General features: G+C 48.0%; 1 protein-coding gene across 1 annotated transcript in view; it reads left to right on the top strand.

Annotated features, from left to right (window-relative positions):
• The window catches only part of ABTB2 (ankyrin repeat and BTB (POZ) domain containing 2), a gene marked incomplete at its 5' end in the record, with an annotated part of 185,313 nt that overhangs the window by 116,918 nt on the left and 43,967 nt on the right, over positions 1-24,428 (top strand). Inside the window, one exon of the mRNA XM_010831838.1 lies at positions 19,226-19,372. Within this exon, the coding sequence (XP_010830140.1) occupies positions 19,226-19,372 (147 nt within the window). The remainder of the gene's footprint in view (positions 1-19,225; positions 19,373-24,428) is intronic.

The following is a 24,428-nucleotide window of genomic DNA, read 5'->3' as shown; positions in this document are numbered from 1 at the left end:
AAAAAGTCAAACGTAAAATTACCATATGACTCAGCAATTCCACTCCTAGGTGTAGACGTACGAGAAATGAAAATACGTGTGCTCACAAAACTAGTAAGTACATGCTCACAATAGCATTATCTGTAATAGCTGAACAGTGGAAAGAATCCAAATGTCCATCAACTGTTGCAAAGGTAAAGTGTGGTCTAGCCATATACTGCAAGATCATTGAGCCACAAAAGGAAGTAAAGCACTGATACAGCACGACGTGGATGACCCTTAAAAATACTGTGCCACCTATGTAAAAGAAGCCAGGCACAAAAGGCTACATGTTGTATGATACCATTAACATAACCTGCCTAGGGTAGGCCAATTTATAGAGACAAAGTAGATTACTAGTTGCCAGGGCTGGGCAGGGGTGGGGAAGACAGGGAAAGGGGGCGTCTTTGGGAGGCTATTAAAAATGTTCTGGAATTAAATAGTCGTTACGGTTTTACAATTCTGTGAATATACTAAAAGCCACTGAGTTGTACGTATTCAAAGGGTAGATTTAATGATATGTGACGTCTTCAGTTTTGATTTATCAGTGCTGGGCCCAGACTCCCTACAGTGGAGCAGTGTAGAGCGTGGATCCTGTTGCTTCCTGGCTTGGAAGTGGGATCCTGGGCGAGTTGCTTAACCTCCTGCAGTGTCGGTTTTCTTTTATTTATTTATTTGTGGTTGTGGTGGATCTTCGTTGCTGTGCAGCCTTTCTCGTAGAGGCTGCGAGCTGGGGCACTTTTCATCGTGGTGCACAAGCTCCTCATCGCGGTGGCTTCTCTTGTTGCAGAGCACAGGTTCTAGGTGCCTGGGCTTCAGTGGTTGCAGCATGTGGGCTTAGCTGCCCCACAGCCTGTGTAATCTTCCTAGACCAGAAAGTGTGACCCCCGCATCGGCAGGCAGATTCTCAACCACTGGATCACCAGGGAAGTCCCAGTGTCAGTTTTCTTAGAGTAAATGGGGCCCGTTCCATTACCAAGGGGCCTTGGGCATTTTGTGTGGACCCCATACTCCCCTTCCATATCCTCTTCTAGTCTGCCACTGTTAATGACTCCCTAAGGAGATGGGGTCGTCATTCATGTAAGTGGACCTTGGGTTTTGCTTCCCATTTCCCCAGGAAAGCCCCTGCATTAAAACTACCTCTTTCAAGAGACAGGGCTTCTAGGTAGGGGCCAGAGGGATGGCTTATCCTACCAAGCCGTTTCCGGTGTTTGTTTGAAGAAATAAAAGTCATCTACGCGTAGGTGACTTCTTCTGAAACGTCACGGGGCTTCTGAGCTCAAGGCACTCATATAGCTCATGTTTATTTTTCAGTCACACTTTCTTCCCTCCCTTTCTCCCTCTTCCCTCCTTTTCTCTCTCTTTCTAAGGGAAGGGAGTAGGAGAACCAGGAGCTGAGGGTGGGCTCTGTAGTCTGCACACACAGCGTGGAGTCAGAGTGCTGTTAGCGCTGTGATGTCACTATGACCACCCAGAGCCTCCGAACTCGCACCTCCGTGCTCCCCTCCAGCTTGTCTGTGGACCAGGACCAGGACCGGGAGTGGGAAGGTGGAGGGCAGATTGACTTGCCCTCTCTCTTTCCATCCTGCTTGAGTGCCTGGGCCTGCAGTCAGCGCCCGACCCTCTGACATCTGTCCCCAAGACAGCCATCTCCTAACAGACCAGGCAAAGGGAGGAGGCGCAGTCAAGAGAAAGCTATTCTGAAGCCAAAGCTATTCTGTGGTTTGCTTTACTAGTGAGAGGGTCCAATGTTTTCACTAAGGCTTAAAGTTAAAATAAATTCGTGTTCTCTGAACATGGGTTTTTCCTACTTATGAAGCATCGATCATGTTCTTGGAACTGCAGAGATGACAGAGGGAGGGAAGTAGTAAGGCGAAAAGCATAGCCTCTGCCCTTCATAAGCTTCTGGTAAAAGGGTTGTCGATATCACAGTAGCTCCTGTGGGAGCCTGAGAACCCTGGGAGAGGGCCAAGGGCAATGGTGGTAAAAGACCACATCCTCACATGATGGGGACGATGGCACAGACAAGGACACTGTCCTTGTATCATGTGCCCAGCACTGTGCATTCCTGGGGTCTCAACTGACTGTCACGGGTGCTCTCTGAGAGCAGGTGTTATCCCCATTCTACAGATGGGGAAACTGAGGCTCTGACAGAGTGTCACATGTCCAAGGCCACAGGGTGAGTAAGTGATAGAGCCAGATTTGAGGCTGGGTCTGCCCAACCCGTAAGCTTGTACTCGTGACCACTGTGCCATGGTCTGCAACAGCTCTGGGAAGAAGGTGTTGAGCAGTCACTGGGTAGAAAGAGGAAGGACAGGAACGGGGGTTGCCGCCAGTGCAGAGACTGCAATCATGAGTATTTCAGAATCTGGAAAGAGGGGAGTGGACCATCCTCTGCTCTTCTGAACCAGTTGGGATAGACGCATATAACCTATTCCAGGGGTGTGCTTGAGTCCTGGGCTCCCAGATCTCAGTGGGCTAGAATCACACCAGGTGAGGACCTGTGGTGGAGGGAGGGGCCCCAGCATGGAAAGGGGAGTCAGTTTACTGGTGTGGACACAAGACAAGGGGCAGAAGCTGCAACAAGACAGGTGGGATTAAATGAGAACTTTCTAGCAGCTGGGGCTGCACACGAGCTCCTGATCACCAGAACTGAGTCCTCAGGCAGCTACTCAGGGTGTCGTGCGGGAATGTCAAACATCAGGGACTGATGAGACAGTGCCATCTGTCTGGGGTGTGGTGAATATTGATACCATAGTGGCAGCGTATTAAATAAAGACGAGTCACGGGGATGTGAAAATGAGAGGCTGGATGGTTTCTGTAGTCCTTTGCAGCCTTGGCTGTTAATAAATACATGTCAGGCTCTTCTGAGTTTGGAAGGAAGAGATGCCATGTGTGTTATAGTAAAGCCCAGGGACAGAAAAGTGATCTCTTGAAATTTTAGTCTAGGCAGTTAAGATTTTGATGCTTTCTCACCTTGACCATCTGGCACGGAGCCTGGGGGTGGACAGTAAGGTCTCTAAGGTGACATTGCTTTCACCTCAGAGTCATCTGCGGCATGCTGACTGGTCAGTGACTCGAATAATGAGGTTGATGCTGGGAAGCAGGAGTCCACTTTTCTCTGCCCTCCATTCACTGCAGCCTTCCGCCTGCAGGGCACAACCCCTCACAGGGGCATGAGCTGCAAAGCAGAGCTGCCGGAGCTAGAACAGGAGCCCACTGGAGCCACCCAGGCAGGAGAAACACCCCCACAGAAAGACAAGGTTAATCTGCGTAAGATGTGAGTGGGAATGTGGGGAGCTATGTTGTTGGCAACCGCCTCTGCCTATAAGAATGGTTATAGGGGTTTGGACGCAGACTTGGGGTGCTGCAAAGAAAGCGAGAAAAAACTGAGAGCTGCAAAGGGTGTCAGAGAGGCAGTTCTTTCCCTGCTGTTAGTTATGTTGCTCAAATCCAAGTGCGATCCAGCCCAGCTGGCCGGGAAGGCCGTCCTTGGCCTGCCTCTTCTCTGGCCGGTGGCTGACACAGCCTTAGTGGAGGAGGGGGTACTGCCCGATCAGGCTGATTCACTGTATCCACCAGGTCCAGGCCATCATGGTGGGCGGATCACTCGCCAGCCTTGTAAACTAACGCTCTGCTTGTCTATGTGACGTTTATAGCCCCGTGGGGAGCTGGCTTTTTAATGAGCCTAATTTGAGACTCTAAGTAGGAGTTTGTAAAACAAACAGGGAGGGACTCCGGCCAAAGCCTGAAGAAGTACACAGGGTCACGTCCAGCTCTGCAGACGGGCCACGGCTCTAGGCACCCAGGGCCGCGGACAAACGCACTCCCCAAGGACAGGCCTCTCTTCCCAGGCAGCATGCCGCAGAAACCCCTGGGGGCTTAGCAAGACCTTCCCATTTGGCTTCTGCGTGGAAGGCACAGGGGGTTCCAGCTTTCCTGGCGGGAGGAAAGGAGCGGGCCTGTGGTGCACATCCAGAGCTGGATGTCAGTAGACCAGATGGCCTGGTTGCTCCCTGACTGAATGATAGACCCATAGTTAGCCCTCCAAGGCCTCTGGGAGCCAGAGTCTGCAACCCACAGACACCTGTGAGGAAATGCCACCTCTTCCTGCTGCTTTAGTTCAGTTTTTGTGAACACCCCGTCCTCAAATTCAGAATGAGATGATGCCAACGTCTATCATGAGGCCGTTAGAGTCACCTCTCTCTGGCAGGTTCCACGTGGATATTCGAGGCTCAGTTCTAGGGCTGGGACCACAAGCAGGGGTCCTGTCAGTGCTCAAGCGCTGGGGTTTGATGTGACCAGGAGGCCACTGCCCACGGTGAAGTCATATCGTGGGACTCTCCTGACTTACCTAAAATAACAGCACTTGGTACTGTGAGCCTTTAGAATGGAGTGTGCTGTAGCCATTGAGAGGGATAACGTGAAATCATATTTGGGGCCTTGGAAAGATGTCTGTGAAATATTAAGTGGAAAAGGGTGATTAAAGTATTAATTTCTTAAAAGTATGCAAGCATGCAGAAAAATATGCACGCACACTCCAAAGCAAAGTGCAAAAAGATATTAAACTATAATGTCAATGGTGATTATTTCAGGGTGGTAAAATTACTATTTTTATTCTCTTCTTTTTGCCTTTCAGCATTTTTTTAAATGGAAATAAGCTGTGGGGATTCTGCCGTGGTAGGACTCCATGCTCTCATGCCCGAGGGCACGGGTTCAATCCCTGGTCGGGAAACTAAGATCCCACAAGCCATGTAGCATGGCCAAAAGAAAAGAAAAAAGTCTGTGAGTGGCGTTCTGCTGATAGATGGTCTGCCAGGAAGATTCCCCGGTGAAGGGAGATTCCAGCCCTTATGCTGAACAAAATGAGAGCTGGAGTTGCTGCAGTCATGTCAGGCTCATGGGAAACTAGACCACATGGGCCAGAATACTCTGTTCTTAGCAGAGTTCCTGTCTGGCATGTGCGCGGTCAGTGCCACAGAGAGGAGGCGGTGAGCTCACATTTTCAATCTCTATAGAGATGCAGGGGCCCTGGGAGTGAGGAGATGGCTTTATCATCAGACTCATGATATGATTTCATTTGAACAAACCGTTCCATGGTTCAAAAAAATTTTTTTTGCAAACTAATGATTTGCAGAAACCATCTGTACTAGAAAAGTTACTTCATCTGCAAGTCAGAGAAAACTACTATGGTGATCTGAATTGTGACCCTCCAAAATTCACTGGGGCTTCCCAGGTGCTAGTGGTAAAGAAGCCGCCTGCCAGGGCAAGAGACGTAAGAGACATAGGTTCAATCCCTGGGGCGGGAAGATCCCCTAGAGGAGGGCTTGGCAACCCACTCCAGTGCTCTTGCCTGCAGAATCCCATGGACAGAGGAGGCCTGGTGGGCTACAGTCCATGGGGTCGCAAAGAGTTGGACATGACAGTAGCAACTTAGCACACACGCATGCACACAAAATTCATAGGTTGAAGTTCTACCCCCAGCACATCAGAATGTGACTCTATTTAAGGTAATTAAGGTAAAAATGAAGTCCTGGGAGTGGGCCCGAATCCAGTCCGACTGGTGTTCTTATAAGGGGTGATCAGGGCACAGACACGCAGGGAAGACCACATGAAGACCCAGGGCGAAGACAGCCCAGGAGAGAGGCGTCAGAGGAAGAAAGCAGCCCTCCCCACACCTCGATCTCAGACGTCTAACCCTCCAGAACTGTGAGAAAACAAGTTTGTGTTGTTCACGCCACCTGCTCTGTGGTATTTTTCTCCTGTAACAAGTTCAGAGATTGGCAGTTGCTGGTGGTAGCTAGCTTGCTCAGCGAGATGGTCAGAGACCCAGGCTCTTTCTACTTTCTGCTCTGCCATCCTCAGCACGTAGGCTCTGGTCTTGTCTCTTCCTGTAGCTCCACGCCCTGCGTGGTGGCCTGCCTCCCAGAGGCATAACGGCTGCTGCTGTCCTTCTTCAGACAGCGTGTCACATTTAAGACCAGGAAAAACACGAAGGTCCTGCCAGCTGGACAGCCTGTCCTTTTAGATAAGGAAGAGCAGCGCTCTCCAGAACCCCCGATGTCCTGAGTTTGTGTCTCATTGTCCAAAATCATGTTGCACAGCTGTAAAGGAGTCTGGGAAGGGGGCCCCCCAGGGCTTGTACCGCAAGTCATCCTGGGCAGTATCAGGGTTCTCTTAGCCAGGGAGAAGGACAGCATTGGATAGGTCACTGAGAACATCAGGCAATTTCAAGTATCTGGATAATAAGCTGAAAGTTTTCATGCATCTTGAAGATGGGAAGATCATGGACTCCTGGGAGAGAGCCAGTGAGGTTTGGGTGTCCCCGTCCTGAGAATGAGCATTCTGTGGGGACATCCATCCCTGCACCTCCTCCCCACCTTCAGCCCACCCCGTGTTGTGTGATGTTGCCCAGCCATGAGATGACCAGGGACTGTTTGCAACTCAAAGTCTGTTCCATGCCTTTAGGGTTCTTGGAGTAAGCAGGGGCTTTGTGAAACATCCTGTTATTTTTCTTCCCTTGCTGATGACGATGGCACATAGCAAAAGCCCTCTCTTCAAATTCCTTATGAGCTTCTAGTACCTACTGCAGAGCCCTCTCCTCTACCATTTATTATGGTGCCTTTTGCTATCTGTCTACATGTTTTTCCTCTCCTCTAGCGTCAGGGACCTGGGTCTTACCTCTGTATTTCTAGCACTAAGCTCAGTGTAATTAATAGACATGTGATGAAGGTTTGAGTGGGTGAATGAGTGATGGGAAAAGCACAGTGCTAACATTCCCTGAGCCTACTTAGATACTTGTTCCTTATTTGAAGTCATCAGTCCACCTTGGGACAGAAGGTCCCATGGCCTTAGAGTATGTGTTCTCAGTCTGTGGGTTTTAGCTACCTGCAAGCTGCCCTTCCTGGGGCGGGAGGGCAGGGTGGTTCATGGGCATGCCCATTTGTGCCATATACGAGCTGATGAGGAGTGACTTCCACTCTGGGCTCTGGTGTCCCCAACCCACTTGGCATGGGGATGTCTTTTGTTGGCCCAGATTTTAAAGCATGTGTTGAATTCTCTCATTCTTTGTGAATTACCTTTTGGAGCCATAACAACTGAGACTGAAATTTGCCAACTGGTTTAATTTCATCCGGAAACATCACCAATTTTAAAAGTAGTCCAACATGTTTTTCACTTCTCTGGTCTTAAAAATGATTCCTTAATGAATTTTAGTTCCAAAATTTTACCTCCGTCTTTGATGTTTAAGTGCTTAGTGCGAAAGCTTAAAAGGAATGAGCAGCTTTGTTGAAATAAGAGTCAAAGCAGTAGCCCTTGTGGATTTTTATACTGTGAATTCCCTGACAAAGAAGATGTCTTCAGCCTTCAGTGGGGTTCTCTAATCTAACTCCTTCCCACCCCTTTCCACACTGCTGCCCGATTTATCTGTCTCAATGTGTGTATGATGCTATCATTCACTTGGTGAAACCCCTTCACTGAGTCCTCCTTGCCCTCAGGACAGAGTCCCAGCCCCTTAGATTCCTGGTCACTGGAGATGACCAGTGTCCACCTCCCTGGTTCCTCCCCAGGAGGCCTGTTACACTCGCCCATCCCTTCGAGTTACCCTCTGCATCCCTCTGAGGGGCTCTGGATTAGTAGTGAGGTGGACAAGCGCAGACCTGGGGCCTGACACCTGTTTTTTTGTATAGCCTGCAAGCCAGTAATTAGTTTTATATTTTTAAATGTTTGAAAAAGTATTAAAAGACTAGTTTGTGACACTCCTTTGTCAAAATATAAGGTACCCATAGCTGCATGTGGAGACTTCCCTGGTGTCCAGTGGCTAAGACTCCATGCTCCCAATGCAGGGAGCCCAGGTTGATCCTTGATGAGGAAAGTAGACCCCACATGCCACAACTAAGAGTTTGAATGCTGCAACTAAGACCTAGAGCAGCCAAGTAGTGTTTTTTTAAATTACTTTAAAAATAGGGAAGATTATCTTTTAAAAATCTGTGCCCATGTGTTTATGTGTATGCGCATTACACTGGCAGAGTTGAGCAGTTGTAGCCGAGACCCGCACAGCCAAAAGTATTTACTCTCTGACCCTTTGCAGGAAAAGTTCACTGATCCCAGCTTCATATTGGCTCCAAGGGTGGGTGGAGGGAGGACAGTGATCTCCCTTAGCCACCTCCCAGGCTGCCCCAAATAAACACATAGTCTAAGTATGAATAACATGCTGACTCTACAAATACAGCTTCATGGCAAGTCCCAGGGGACCCCTCCCCAGCCTATCACTGCCCCAGATCCTCCCTATACAGGCCCTTTGCCTGCTTGAAAGCCCCATCCAACTGATGTCCACTCACCAGCTATATCTCTTCCTTCAGGAAGCCTTCCTTGACTACTCGGCCTACATAGTCCACTTAGATTCCCTCCTCTGGCTCTTTGGTCCAACTCCATGTAGCCCTTTTCCCATATTATTGACTTGGCTGGTTTACTGTCTGCCCTTCTTCACTAGACTGCAAACATCAAGAGGTCGAGACAATGTCCTGTTTACTTTTCAATCCCCAGAACTTAGCCACTTCTGGCAGATTATTAGGTCATCAGTAAACAGAAGAAGGGAGTGGATGAATGCAGAGTAAATGATCCATCTGTGGTGAGTAAAGCATGACTCTCTATCAGCACAGGCCTTTAGGAAAATAATGGGATAGGTTGGCCTTGGGTCCCTTACTTCCTGCAAATAGTGATATTACTTTTATATGGAATCTGATGACTTTATCCCAAAGCCATTGGCCCTGGGAATCAGTGAAGTCTTTTATAAGAATATTCCCATTTATTACATGTTTGCTATGTTTCAGGCATTTTGCTAAATTCTTACATAACTTCTAATTCTCAAATAATCCTGTGAACTAGGAGCTATTATTAGGCCTATATCAGTTCAGTTCAGTCGCTCAGTCGTGTCCGATTCTTTGCAACCCCATGGACTACAGCACATGAGGCTTCCCTGTCCATCACCAACTCCCAGAGCTTGCTCAAGTTCATGTCCATCAAGTTGGTGATGCCATCCAGCCATCTCATCCTCTGTTGTCCCCTTCTCCTGTCTTCAATCTGTCTCCACATCAGGGTCTTTTTCAATGAGTCAGTTCTTCACATCAGGTGGCCAAAGTATTGGAGTTTCAGCTTCAGCATCAGCCCTCCCAATGAATATTCAGGTTTGATTTCCTTTAAGATTGACTGGTTGGATCTCCTTGCAATCTAAAGGGACTTTCAAGAGTCTTCTCCAGCACCACAGTTCAAAAGCATCAATTCTTCAGTGCTCAGCTTTCTTTATGGTCCAACTCTCACATCCATACATGATTACTGGGAAAACCATAGCTTTGACTAGATGGACCTATATACAGATGAACAAATTGAGGCTCAGAGAAGTTAAGTAACTAGTCCAAAGTTACACAGTTAATAAGATTCATAGCTGAGTTTTAAACCTTCTTCCCTCTGATTCATGTTCGTAAATCGCCTGAAAGATCTAAACCAAAGCAGGTTATATTTTTAGAGGGGCTCTAGCACAGTACATTTCTGACTAATGTGCTCATATTCTATTAATAAATATCTTGGCCATCTGCCCTGGACTTTATGATGCTTGCCTCTTTTTTCTTAATCCCCAAGGAATGACTTGTGCTCAGGCTGATTTATCCCTCTCCTTCCTTTGGGCTGACACGTGGAGACGTCTTCCACCCGCCTCTTTTACCTGCTGGCAGCACTGCTCTTGCTGGGATGTAGCTCAGGGATCACTCCCAGGAGGAGCTTTGCCTTCCCTCCCATCCGTGCGCCCACCTTTGCCCCCACCCCAGCAATGGCAGTGGCAAGCCCCCCTTTTCACGCTTGGTGATTCCTGTGACATTAAGATTTCCCCCAGCTCTCCCCCCAGCTCTGGGACCTCTCAGTCCTGGCACTTTGCAGCTTCTACTGGCGGCTGAGGCCACTGTGTGGGTAGGTGCGTCATGATCACACAGGTTCAGTGTGTACACGGCTGGGCCGAGTGTTAGCAGGATGCCACAGGAGATGGCTCCTCCGTCACCACCATCTGGCCAGGTAAAGGAGCTGGCCTTTAGCGAGGCTGATTCTTGGAATGAAACTTGCAGCAACTTCTGAGTTTCTTTTCCTTATTTTTTTATTAACATTTATGTAAAACAATTAGGTTTTTTTCTATTTGCTTTTTGTGCCTCCATGAGCTCACAACAGTTGTAATAATGGTTTTATGTTTATTAAAATATGTATGTTCATTTTTTAATCAGTAGAAACAAAAGTATGATGACTAATGGAGGGAAAAAAACCACCTCAAATTCTCCCGTGCAGGAATAACTTTTACATTAAATGACCTTTGTTCTGGGCTCTTTATAAGTAATTAGATCATAGTTTTGTTTTTTTCCAAAACATTCATTTGTTTTCTTATATGAAAACTTAATTTCCGTTAACTTTCTGCCATATTTGAAATTATAGATATTCCTGTACTCAGAAGAAATGATCTGTCATTCTCTTCTCCTTCTAAGTATATCTCCCCCGTCTCGTCCCCTATTTCTCTTATAACAGTCACTTTTTACAACACCAATAAATCAAATTTGTATAAAGTTTAGAAAGTGTAGTAGTTCAAAACCTTCTTATAGCCCTAGCCTAGAGAGAACCGCTCTCGCCGTGGTGATGTGTGCATGAGCTGGGGGAAGGGTTGATATTTCAGGGTGATGACTGTGTGTGTTTGCATGTTAAATGTGCTGTTGCCTTTATACAAATGTGGATGGATGTTGTCCTTGGCTCACAGGAACTGGCGTGCTCAGTCACCATGGGTCAAGGATGGCATTTGACAAAGGACCATGGTCACGTGGTGGGTTTTCCTTTTTTTTAAGAGGTGGCAGTTGCAAGATTCAGGCTTCCTGGGTCACTCAAGTTCTTGATGCTTTACATCAATACTTTGGAGATAGGCCACCCAGAATCTCTTAAAAAGTACTCTAAACACCGCAGGGATCTTATTCCACAGGAAAAAGCTCAGTGGTCCACGTGTGAGTTCTGCACTCCATACTGCCCCATGTTGTGACTGGTGCTGAGTTTTCCAGAGTTCACCTTTAGGTTTAATTTCCTGAAATTGATCTGCTTGGTTACTCTGGCTTTACTCTCTTGCAAAGGAGGGAAATGGCAATGAACAGGCTGCATTTTGTTACATCTTTACTTCAAAACAATTAAGCAGCCAGTCATGATCTTAACTCCTTCTTTTAGGGGTGTATTCATACTCTGGGTCTGGGATGGAACTGATATGAACTTTAATTAAACAAATCACCAAAATGCCTGTGAGGTGGCATTCCTAGTGGAGATTTCATGTTCACCCCCCACTGCTTTGTTGGTCTGTTTTTTTTTTTTTCCTCTGGTGGCCCCTCTCTCCATCTAAATCTTCACCCTGCTTGGAGCCGCCTGGGAATTGGGTGAGCCAGTCCTGAGTTCAGAGGTGCTGCTGCCAACTGGAGGGAAGAGAGGCAGCCCAGGGCCAGCTCCCCAAGCTGGAGCCCCACCAGCAGGCCCAAGACTGTCAAGGATTCCAAAGAGAGATGAATTCCAGCCCAGTATTCACTGTGAGGTTTGCTTTTTTTACCATTTCTTTTTTTTAATCATCTTTTTAAAGAGAATTTGGTTCTGGCAACAAGCATGTTGCACTTCATCAGCCTTTGATCTTGCCCTGGGTCCTCTGGCCCCTGGCTCCCTGGGCAGTCATAAACCGTTATTATTTTCACGGTTTAATGGCAAGCTCCCAGCCCTCTGGGCCTCTCTTAACCAGAAGACCACCTTCAGCCCTGGTGGCGTTCTGATAACTTAGAGTGGAGTGTTAACCAGAGCATGGCTATGTTTGCTTTTAATTTCCTGACCTTGAGGAAGAAGGGGAAAGGGCAGTCCTAATTGGACTGGTAAGCAGTGAAGAAATCTCCTGTCCCTGAGCTTGTGGACAGAGCCCCATGGGAGAGGCAGTGTGGACTCGAAGGATGGGCAGGCTGAGTCTGAATCCCACTTCCGCCACTAACTTGGTGACCTTCGCCAAGTGACCAGTGCCATCCAAACCACAGTGTCCCTCACTGGTAAAAAGGGGCGAGTAACAGTACTGGCCGACAGTGATGAGACCACTCCCAGGGTCTTCACAGGGGCTCAAATGCTGCTTCATCTGACTGGTAGTGCTGCCCGTGCAGGGTCAGCCATCTCCATTACTAACTCGTGGGTCAAACCTGCTTCCCAAACTCAACGGGGACCCCCACTCTTCTCTCTTCCCGTCTGCCCACCTTTGCTCCTCTCTTGAACTCTTGGGCCTCACAGGATGGTGCTCTCATCTTTAGGTGGGTGCTGGCTGAGAATGACACGAGTATTTGATTTCTCTTGAGGAACCATTTTTACAGGGAAGACTGATAGTTCATCAAGTCAGCAGATTTCATTCCAGTTCTAGGTTTTCCTCCTTATTTCCTTCATCTTTCCCCTGTTTCAATACTCCTCCCCCAATCTCTTTGAACTTGGACTATCAGGAGAGACACCATTCAGTGAAGTGGGTTTTTTTTTTTTTAATCAACTGTCCTTATATTCCATTTGGGTCTCTCTGGAAAATATTCCGGCTTTAACTCTTCAGCACTTTGTTCAGTGTGACTAATATACAAAAACTGGGCATTAAATGTACTATATATAAAACTCCAGATCGGAGAATGGAAACACTTTTTTAAAAAAATTAAAATGGCTGGATTATGTGAGCTATTTGGAAACTGTTCAGTGGGGCAATATAATTTTTATTTTCAGAAGCTTATGGATTGAACCCCACCCAAGCTTCCAGCTCCTAAGAAAACTGGCAAAAAGATGCCCTGCCAAGTTTCCTCTCAAGGGCAGTAAAAGAGCAATCCTCTGCATCCTGGGTTTCATTTTAAAGAAGCAGGAGACAGACAGTGGCCTTTGCTGTCTTCACAAATGAGCTTCCCTGAGGCGGCTAGCGAGTCAGGGGAAAGTGTGTAGGAGCCGGGGACAGGAGAGGGTGCTAGGCACACGGGCTTGCACAGGTCTCTGGCTCCACCACAGTCACAGCTCCCTGGAAACAACATTTGCAAGTCTGCACAGAGCTCTGGGAATGGAATGTCAAGTTGAGGGGACAGTTAAGTTACAGTCTTGATGACCTTTTTAAAATTTTCCCACTTTTAATTTTATTATTTATTTTTAATTGATTGCATTACAATATTGGTTTGATATCTGTCATACATCAACATGGATTAGCCATTGGTGTCCCTCCTGAACCCACCTCCCACCCTTTCCCACCCCTCTAGGTTGTTACAGAGCCAATTTCTATTGGCTATTTATTGTATATGTGTTAGTATATACTTCCGTGCTACTGTCTCCATTCATCTCACCCTCTCCTTCCTCCCACCTACCCTTGTCCAGAAGTCGGTTCCTCTATGTGTGCGTCTCCATTGCTGCCCTGCGAATAGGTTCACCTTGATGGCCTGTTGATGACTGGTCGTAAAAACTGAACTGTAAATCTATCTAGTTTTCACAAAAGAAGCTTATCTTTACATTACAATTTTGTGTGTATATGTATGTATGGGGAGAGAGTGTTGTTATAACTGGGGGAGAATGAAATCATAGGAAATAATACTATCAGGGCCTATTTGTTGCCACTGTTGACAATTCAGAAGTTAAATAGTGAAATGAAAGTAGGGGAAAAGGTTTTGAAGTGTATACTTTAGTGCTGCATCAGACTTAAGAGGCCATCCAACTGACCACCTTATCTTACAGAGAAGAGAATGAAATCCCCATTGATTTGGTGTTTGGGCTGAGTCCTGCTTCTGAAAATCCTTAGCACTGAAGGTCTGGTCTGTCAACCCAGTGTGCAGTCCACTGGCTTCTGCCTTGTTGCTTCCTTGCTTGGAGGAACCAGCACCTCTGCAATCTGAAACCCAGCTTGAATTCCTGGTTGACTACCAGAAAGAAGGCAGGACTCGTCTTCTAGGTCCTGAATTTCCCATCTGACTCTATGGCGCCCTCTCTGGGGACTGGTGGAGAATCACCTGGGAAGGAACCTGAGACTGAAGCAGAGCCAAGTGACCAAACCCAGAAAACAGCTTGAGAAACCAGGATCAGGTGTGCGTAGGCTTCTTAACTCTGCTGATTTCTTGAGAATGCTGGGAATTTCCCCCTTTACTGGCAGAATTATTTTCATGCCTAAGTATCACAGAGAGAAGAATATTATCTATTCTTATCTGTGGAAAGGTCTTTGAACCTATTCAGGAGCTGGGGAGTCATTGAAGAGTTTAAAGCCAGAGAAAAGAAGAGTGTGTATCCAGAGTAACGCTAGTTACTTGGGCTTTCCAGGTGGCGCTAGTGGTAAAGACCCCACCTGCCAGTGCAGGAGATGTAGGAGACGCAGGGGGTTCTATCCCTGGGTCGGGAAGATCCCCTGGAGTGGATATGGCCATCCACTCCAGTATTCTTGCCTGGAGAATCCCATGGACAAGGGAGCCTGGGGGGCTACAGTCCGTGGGGACATGACCGAAGCGACTTAGCACCCACGGCCAGAGTAAGGGATGTCAGGGTGAGATGGAGGTGGGAGACAGGAGGGGCCGCTTGCAGGATCCAGAGGAAAGCCCGAACCAGCAGTGACAGAGTTTTGAGATAGGAAGGTGTGAGAGCAGCAGGACTTGGTGGTTGGTTGGATGTGTGGGGGAGGAGGGAGAGAGTTGATAAGAATGACTCATAGGTCTGTCCTTGGGCAACTGGGTGGATGCGGTGCTGTGCTCAGAGAAGGGACTGGCGGCTTTGGGGAATGAGATAATGAGTTCTGAGATTCAAGGGTTGGGCAACCTGCTTGAGAAAAATGGAGTGACGGAAGATTGTGATTGTGTGTGTAGATTGAGAAACCTAGAGGCTTCGCATAGAGCCAAAGCAGATGGGGTGGAACCTTGTTTCAACAGAAATGCTGATTTTGGAGATGAGAGAGGCAGCGGATGCTTGGATCTTGTCTACTTCTTCCCTGCTTCTCATGAAGTAGTTCATTTCACGGCAATGATCTGAGCCGTGCATGTGGGTTTTCTCTGTAACTTTTACAGTGTTCAATAGGGATTGATTTGGGTGTCCTTATTAACTAGTAAAGGAATAAAGGTTTCACTCGGACTTGCTTTCTTTTCCATCATGACTGAAATAAACAGTTTTTTCTAAGGATTTTAGTAAAGGGAAGGGGGATGCTTTGCCTTTCTTTTGTTTTTTGTTTTTGTTTTTTTGGAAAGCCCTTTTTCCAAAATAACCTTGCCCCAGGCCCATGTCATAAAGCTGGGAATTTCTGTGGGCAAAGAAGTCACAGTGTTGAGAGAACTTAAGGCAAACGTTTTCCATCTCCAGTGAGAACGGCTGAAGAACAGGCTTGTGTGGGAGAGAGAAGAATTTCACATTGACCAAAAAAAAGCCTTTCTTAGGGAACAGACTCAGCAGATTCAGAAGGCAAGCTGTGGAACTGCGTTCTGGAAAAATCAAGGGGAATGAGAGATGGCCTTCTGTCTGTAGAGCTTCATGTGAGGCCTCCGGGGATCCTTGGCAGGTGGTGCCTGGAGACACATTAAAAAAAGAACGTCGTATTTCTGGATCTTTATATTTCCTCCTCTCAGACTCCAGGCCCAAACAGAACAGAACCCCTTTTCTTGCACACATCCTCATTCTCTAACTAAAGGACAAGGTGGTCAAAGTTAGGACATCATTTTTATTTCAACATCTTGAGACTCAAGAGATTGACATCTAGCCCCAGTTCAGTTCCTGACCCTCAATAACCTTGGGAAGATCACTTAACTTTGGGGGCGGGGGCCTTGGTTTTCTCATCTATAAGATGGGTGCAAACATTACCTCATGAAGCCTTGGGAATTGAATGTGATCTTGCATACACAGTTACCACAATCCTGGCACATAGCGAGCCTGCTATAAAAGTCAGCAGTGGCTATTACTGATAATGACCGCCCTACCTCCCTTGAAAGGAGAATAAATTACGTACTCGGTGTTAGAAGTCTCTTAAAAGCAAAAGGTACTATGCAAAAGCTGTGATGCCATCAGTTACTATTATTAATAAGAGGCTCGTAATTACCTTTGCCACAGTATTAAGTGAAAGCCCCTTTGGGTGGGTGATGACTGGGAAAGTGGGAACAATTATTAATGGAGTTGTCAGCTCTTGTTACTAGATCCACTGACATAATATTTCTCTCTGGGAATCCTTTGACAAATCAGCTGACCTTCCTATTCCCTTGCCCTAAGCACTGTAAATTTGATCCACATGTCCCCGGCATTGTTTCTGTGGATTAATAATGAAGAGAAGGGGGAGAGTGAGGCCTGCATTAGGACCTCTCGTTGCATAGAGACCCTCCCAAATGTTTGGGCTGTCCGTTGGGTTGAGCTTTTTTAGTTGAGGGGGTGGGTGGGTGGGGTTGTCTTTTGTTTTACTTGTTTTAATGCCCAGAGCCAGCCCTTCCTAATGTGTTTGGGTCCTCAGCTGTCAGGGAGAGGTTCCCCTTTGGGGACCCACTCATACCCTCGTCTTCCCACTGGAAACAGAGCTTTGATGCCCTGCTTTGCCAGGTCAGTCACCACTGCCATCCTGGAAGGGTCGAAGGGAGACTCAGGGCGCACAGGTCTCAGGCACACAGCAGGGCAGAGAGGGAGCGCAGAGGAGGCCTGGAGGCGGGGTTGGGGGAAGGGCAGGCTAGTGGGGCAGGGCTGCACGGCAGCTGAACCTTGAGACTGGTCAAAGTCCGCTGCCAGGATCTGGCAGGAGGAAGACTGCCCTGTGTGTGAGGCCCAGCACAGGGACTTCTGGAGTGAACCGAGCAGGAAAACAGCCCTGAATCAGGACAGCCTTGGTGAGCTTGGTGGTGTGAATCTGGGCTCACAGAGGGGTGAAATGCATATATTCTAGGGCCAGTCAGACCTGGATTCAAATCCCAGCTCTGCCACTTAGTACAGCAAGTTATTAAAACTCTCTGCACAGTATCTAAAATGGAGACAGAGGTGCCTACCTTGTTGAAAGAATAATACATGAAGTCTGCGTTCCCAACACATAGGAAAAATACCTGTAATAGCAACTGAAGAGCCTTTAACTCTGAACCTCACAGCAGTCCAAGCGTTGACATTCAGCAACTCAAGTCATTCCGCACTGCCACACTGTAAGCTTAGTAGCCTTTGTTATCTGTAGTTACGTGAGGAATCTGAGGCACAGAGAAGTGAAGTAACTTGCCCAAGATCACACAGCTGGTTCAGTGACAGAGTCAGAATCATGAACCCAAAGGCTCCAGCTCTAAGGCCCTGTCTTGAGCTCTTTGCTGCGGGACTCATGGCTGTTGTCATCCTTGTGACAATTTCTGTGGGCAGGATAGGGAATCCTAGCCCAGATTTGGCCACATCCCAGGGGCTCTCCCATTATCTCAAGGAATTTTAAGAGATTTTTCCCAAAGTGACTGATTAAATTCCTGTGGGTATTTTGCTTTTTCAAAAAAAAAAGTTCAAGGGAGTTGGACAAAGATGCCTTGATCAAAGAAATAGTGGTTATCAAAAACTGGGAATCTCTGTGGCTACATGCCTCAACAACCAACGCCTCAGTTTTAAGCCAGTCTGATTTTGCTTCTCTGGTGTTTTCAAAGAAGCCACACAGTGAGTTGAAGAAATTTACACGCTGTCACCCTCTGGGATTGATTCTGACAGCTCGGCTCCTCTGTTGTTGAAGTGCTAATGAAAAACACTAATTGGCCTTGGCCAGTGGCTGGAGTGGGGGAAGCCAGCATCCTTTTTTCTGGGTTTCTCTTAGTCCTCTTCTTGGCTTGGAGAAGGAGAAGGGGGTGGTGTGTGGGCAGCATGAGGAAGTGAGAGGACTCCGGGGGTGATGCTGGCCTTTGGGTGGGCGGGGTGGACCTTTGTATCTGATGCCCCATTCCCTGAGCAATGTGAGGACAACGCCGGGTCTCTTTGTCACCCTGGAATCCTGAAGACCGCACAATGCCTGGGAAGCACTCTGAATATTCAGCGAGTGAAGAGGGGAAGGAATGAGTGAATGCCTGTGTGGCCCACGGGTGTCTGGAGGCCAGTTCCTTGTGCAGCTTCAAGAAGGGGTGGAAGGTCTTTCACCGCTTTAAACAGCATGTGCAGATGGGCCACCCCGCCTTCTGGCTCCCACAGCACCGGCCACAGTTAAACGTCAGCTGTCCTAAGTGGAACCTTTCAATTGGCCCACTCCACCAGATGGGAAACAGGGCTGTGGATTTCCAGCTTTGCTTCCTTCCTCAGGCGACTTGTTGATAAAAGACATTTTCACATACTGAGATATAAGGAAGTCATTCTGGCTTATACATGAGTTAATTTTATTTTTTTGTTGCTGTTTGTTTATTTATTTGGCAGCTCTGGGTTTTCATTTTGGCATGTGGGATCTTTAGTTGTTGCAGCATGCAGGATCCAGTTTCCCGACCAGAGGTCGAACCTAGGCCTCCTGCATTGGAAGCTTGGTGTCTTAGCCACTGGGCCACCAGGAAAGTCCCTAACTTGAATTTTATGCTAACCAAAATAACCTGTGGCCTATCAAACATACACTGTACATCTGCTTTAATTGCTGAAGAAAAGGGCACATTGACCGGAAGCAAATAATGTCTACGTTAAAAATAAAGTTTAAGGACTTCCCTGGCAGTCCAGTGGTTAAGAGTTCACTTCCAGTGCGGGGGTGGGGGTTCGATCCCTGGTTGTGGAACTAAGATCCCACATGCTAAAACACTGAAACATAAAACGGAAGCAGTGTTGTAACAAATTCAATGAAGACTTTAAAACTGGTCCACAGCCAAAAAAATCTTTTTAAAAAAATGGAAAAATAAAGATGAAATGCCCCTCTTCCTGGGATGCTGCTACTGGCTCTCCCTGGATGATGAAGACTCCCTTCCCAGGTGCGAAGGCCTTAATGACTCTGTGTACATGCCGGTCTGTTCTTTTCTTTTTCTTTTCACACTTTGAAGAGATGTAACACTGACTTGTTTAATATTCTTTATTCTGACAAGGTACAAAACTGTGCTGAAGACTCTGCTTCTCTGAAGCAGTTTCTCAGAGTAATCTGGGCAGCACACTTCTAGGGTAGTCCTCCATTTGGCTCAAATAAAACTATTTTATTCTTATCATCGATTGTTTATTGATTATACTCACTGACATCCACCTTGTCTCCCCACAGGTGTCCTCTCCCTCCCCGCATACTTCAGCCCCTACAACGGGGGGTCCCTGGGCCACGACGAGCGAGCCGACGCCTACGCGCAGCTGGAGCTCCGGACCCTGGAGCAGTCCCTCCTGGCCACCTGTGTGGGGAGCATCTCTGAGCTGAGTGAGTGGAGCCCCCACAGCCCGCTGGCCCCGAGGGAGAGGTGGGGAAGAGCCCGCCTTCTGGGTCCTGGCTTCCTCCTCCTCTGCCCGTGTCCTGCCTTCTCCGAAAACTGTCCATCCTTTAAGGCCAGAGGTTGCAAACCAGTGGCCCACACACATGCGTGGATTGACCAGGAGGTGCCTTTAATCACATCCAAACCCAGATCTCTGGTTTCTCTAGAGAAATCAGACCATCTGACACAACTGTGCCCCTACACTGAATGCTGGTGATCAGGGGAGCCGAGCGGTAGCTAAGGGGACAGCAGGCGTTCCCTTCATTGTCACATACCTCGGTATCTCATAGCTGACCTGTCTCACGCATTTATTTTACCTGCCTGGCCCCAAAGACTCTGAATTTATAGCCAGTGTTAGAAAGAATGCATGTCCTGAAGCCTCAACATAAAAAAAAGAAGGAAAAAGCAGAACTTCTCTGGCTGGCAGAAGGCAGGTGTGGTCTGCGGACTCAGCCCTGCCGTGCCCTGGGCATCCCCCAGGACCTCGGGGCTCTCTGAAACACAATGGGAAACCCATGGGTCTAGGTCATTACCGCTTGACAGCTGCTTCAAAAAAGTGTGTTAGGAGGCCAGAGATCCCCGTGCCCCCAGTCTCTCCCTCTCGTTATCCCGATTATTTGAGCAATCAAACTGCACTCTCAGCCTCCTCAGTTCTCCCTTCCTGTGTCATAAGCCCACCCAGCAGAGGGTGGGCACACCCGCCCGGGGTCGTAGCACACAGCGTGGAAACAGATGGAGTTTCACTCTGCTCCAGCCTTTTCCGCTTGTGATTTCTCTGAGGTTTCTGGCCCCTGAATAGTGAATGGCGAGCCTTTCTGCTTCTTTAGGACACAGCTTCCTCCCTTCCTGCCCCCAGCCTTCCTTCCCTCCCCAGGACAGGAAGTGAAGGTGCCTGGTTCAAGGTCACAGAGCAGATTGGTAAAAGGGCTGGTTCAGAAAGCGGGACTTCAGGCTCTTTGTCTCCTAGGGGCATTCCAGCATGGCCACCTGGGTCCCCTGCCCCTTGGGACCCCTGCAGGAAGTGGGCTTGGGTGTGTGGGCTGTCTTTGGAGCTACGCAGAGTCTGTGTGATGAACTCTCCTGGCCCGAGGACAATGGGGAACATATGTAGGCTTCAGTCCACTGGAGAGCACTTGGGTTTTGTTTCACATTCGGAACATTGTGAGCACTTAGTGTATGCAAGGCACTGTATAAAGCACCTTAGTCACGTGATCTCATTTCCTCTGCAGAACAGCTCAGCAGTCCTGGTGAGGGAACTGAGGCTTCGAGAGGAAAAGTCATTGCCCCCAAGTCAGACTGCTGATTGGAAGAATCCAAGTGAGGGCTTGACTCCTGCTGTGTCTAGCTTTAGCAAAGCTCTGAATTACTTAGGGCTATGGTTTGCTATAGCCCATAGGGTCGCAAAGAGTCGACTCAAGTGACTTAGCACACACTCACGCATGGGCTTCCTAGACGTGGCTAACGGCCCAGCCACCAGCATCTCAAGGCAGCTGAGGTCAAGATTGGAATCTGATCTTGACTTTTATCATAGAGCCTTTTGTTGTGGTAGTCTCCATGCCCGTTACAAACCACAGTCAGACACAAGGGGGGCATTCAGAAACTACTCTCAGGGGACAGGCTTGTCATCTTTCTGTCCTTGTCACTCAGCCCAGGGACCAAGTCCTGTTGTTTCTACCTTCTAAAACTATCCCGATTTTTGGTTTTCTCCTTTCAACACCTTCACTTCCAACAACTCAGCCCAAACCAGGGCTATTTAAAACCCAAATTGGATTATGTCACTCTGCTGCTCAGTATCCCCTCCATTCTCCCCATGGCTTTCCAACACACTCATGAAATCCGGGACTGGAGATGTCATCCATCTGGCTTCATCACCTACTATTCTTCTCTTGCTGACCGCCCTGCAAACCACCCTGGTCTCCTGGCCAAGATCCTCCCCCACCAGGGCCTTTGCACTAGTCGTTCCTCTGCCCGTGACCGTTTCCCCCAGGTGCCCAATCATGGCACGTTCTCCAAATTTCTGCCAAATAACACTTACTAGACAGGCCTTGCCCACAGACCCTGCAGAGACTCCAGGTCCCACCCTCATTCCTCTGTGTCCCATCTTACGGCTTTGGTTTATTCCAAGCACTAATGGACACTTGGCAGGTGAGTAGTTGGTCATCTTGCCCATGTGATTAGAAAGTCACCATCACAAGAATGCAGACCTTCTCTGCTGTACCCCTGGAGTACGTATCTCTAGTGTTGAGGACAGGATCTGAGCCATGTGTGTGCAGAAATGAATTCGCTGCGTGCTGAGTCACTCCAGTTGTGTCCAACTCTTGGTGACCCTATGAACTGTAAACCACCAGGCTTCTCTGTCCATGGGATTCTCCAGGCAAGAATACTGGAGTGGGTTGTCGTGTCCTCCTCTAGGGAGTCTTCCCAACCCACGAATTGAACCCACATCTCTTAAGTCTCATGCATTGGCAGGCAGGTTCTTTACCACTGGTGCCACCTGGGAGGCCCAATGAATCGTCTGTCACCCAGTTTTTGCCTCCTAAAGCCCACCTAGGATTGGTCCTTATCCTGGCTCAGCCATTCCTCAGGCCAAAGGTAAGAAGGATGCCCAGAGCATCTTTCACCAACGACCCAACTGGCTGTGTCATGTTGCACAACTCCCAAGCTCTCTCACTCTGAAACCAGTGTTTTTGCTAATCATCATGAAAGAGGAAGAAGCTGAAGGTGGAGGCAGATATTGCAGTTTTTCCCTCCGAGACTAAAGAACTTAATGAGGCTAGTGATACTTGGCACTGAGTACCTCATCCCTGAGAGTTTAGCCAGGGTTTAACATGCATCCTCTCGCTGCACCTTGCCAGGACCAGCCGCCAGGTAGGTCAGGAAGTCTCACTCTTGTATCTGCTGCACAGGGAGCTCCAGCCACTTGTCTTTTCCTCTGTCCCTCTCTACTTATGAGAATGTAAATGGGAGGGAATAAGAAAGAAATGAAACACTTTTTTAAAGGGAACCAGGTGGTGTGGGCCTCATTTTTGAGACAGTGTTAAATCCCAGGTTACCCCTGCTCTTTTTTTTTTTTTTTTTATTGCACCAGATCTTAGTTGCAGCATGTGGGATCTTTAGGTGCAGTTTGCAGACCCTTAGTTGTGGTATGTGGGATCTAGTTCCTTCACCAGGGATTGAACCAGGCCCCCTGCATTGGGAATGCAAAGTGTTAGGCACTGGGCCACCAGGGAAGTCTCTCCCCTGCTCTTTTTATCCAATGGCTCCAGATGGGCGTTAGACAGCCCAGAGGGAACCCATAACACCTCTGATCAAGGCTCTCATGACTAGCAAGCAGAAAGGGTGTTTCTCCCTGCTCCTGGGTGTTCCTGGGCTTTAGACTGAAGTCTCATCAAGCTTAGGGTCAATTGATTCTCTAGTACAAAGACATGTCAGAAGCAGCTCTGAGAGCCCAGTTGTGCCAAACCAATAGCACAACCCCGTTGGGCCACAGCTTCTCAAACTCACTGTGGTGATGGGCCAGGAGTGGTATATCCTCAGCTCTGTTGGGCTTCCCAAGTGGCGCTAGTGGTAAAGAACCTGCCTGCCAATGCAGGAGATGCAAGAGATGTGGGTTCGATCCCTAGGTTGGGAAGATCCCCTGGAGGAGGGTATGACATCCCACTCCAGTATTCTTCCTAGAGAATCCCATGGACAGAGGAGCCTGGCAGGCTACAGTCCATGGGGTCTCCAGAGTTGGAGATAACTGAAGCAACTTAGCATAGCTCTATTGCAAACTGAAACTTTTATAAAATAAAAAGGAATGTCTAGAAACACAAAATAAAGTGCAGGTCAGATGCAAGTCATCTTATTTTATTATTAGATTAAATAGGCATAAAAATCACTCTGTCAGGCTGCTCTGGAAATTTTTTCAAGCTCACTTTCAGTTTCTGAATTGAACTTCTGAACCAGTAACCACCAGTTTCACAGACCTGTTCCAGTCTGCAGACCGCCCTTCGAGTAAGCAGTGTTGCAATGCTCGAGAGCATGTGTTGGGTACACAGGGACCACAGTTCAAATCCTGACTGGTCCCCTCGCTGCTTGTGCCCCTGGACACATGTAACTTGTGTAAGCCTGTGTCCTCATCTGTGAAATGGAAATGCCTCACTGATGGGGTGGTTGACTAGAGATTTTGTCGTATGTTTTCATGTCTGTCACGAAGCCTAGAAAATAGAAAGTGGCAGGGAGGACAGTCTCTCAGGGAGACCATCCAGAGCACGCGGCTGTCTTTGCCTGTTACACGGCGCTGCAGCGCAGCCTAAGTCTTTAGATGCCTGATCAGAGTTGTCTGCAGGCATCTGTTTTTTTGGTCTTTGAGAGAGACTGGTCACCTGCAGCTTGGCTTGGAGCGAAGTATCCAGGGTCTCCATCTCTAGTTCCCATGCCTTCATGGTTTTCTGAACTTTCGGGAAGCCTCTCTCTTCCTGGCTTCCCTTTTAGGGAACTCTTAGGAGACACCTCTGTCCCTTCCTTGACTTTCTTGCCTGCATTCTGGCTGGAAACATGCTGCCACAGGGTCTACACCAGAAACAGCGCAATAATCTTAAATGTAAAGAATGGTAACGACTTCTACCTTATCAAACTTTGAAATGATATTTCACCAAGGTTTCTTTGATGCTATCAGGGACTCTGAATTCTCCTCATGGTCCTGTGGTCGTGCCAACGGTTATGACATTCAGACCTGGAGATACGGGAGCCGGGTTTCAACTTATTGCAGCCAACATAGCTCTGCAACTAGCTTCTGGGAGGCGGCTTGGCCTGGGGTTATTGGGACCAGTTTCTACCACCCAGGACCTGAGGGCAGAGCTGGGATTTGACATTGCAGGGCTGGACTCCTCCTGTCCTGGGAAAGGTGGAGCAGCACTTGACTGCAGGCAGAGGTCCTAGGAGAAAGAGCATGACAAGGTGGCCTGTAGTCTAGAAGAATAACAACAACAAAGGACAGGAATAATAATGGTGATGTATTTA

This window comes from Bison bison, unplaced genomic scaffold (assembly GCF_000754665.1).
Source record: "Bison bison bison isolate TAMUID 2011002044 unplaced genomic scaffold, Bison_UMD1.0 scf7180017864531, whole genome shotgun sequence".
NCBI lineage: Eukaryota > Metazoa > Chordata > Mammalia > Artiodactyla > Bovidae > Bison > Bison bison.
Note: the sequence above shows the minus strand (reverse complement) of the source record. Positions and strands in the feature narration are given on the sequence as shown.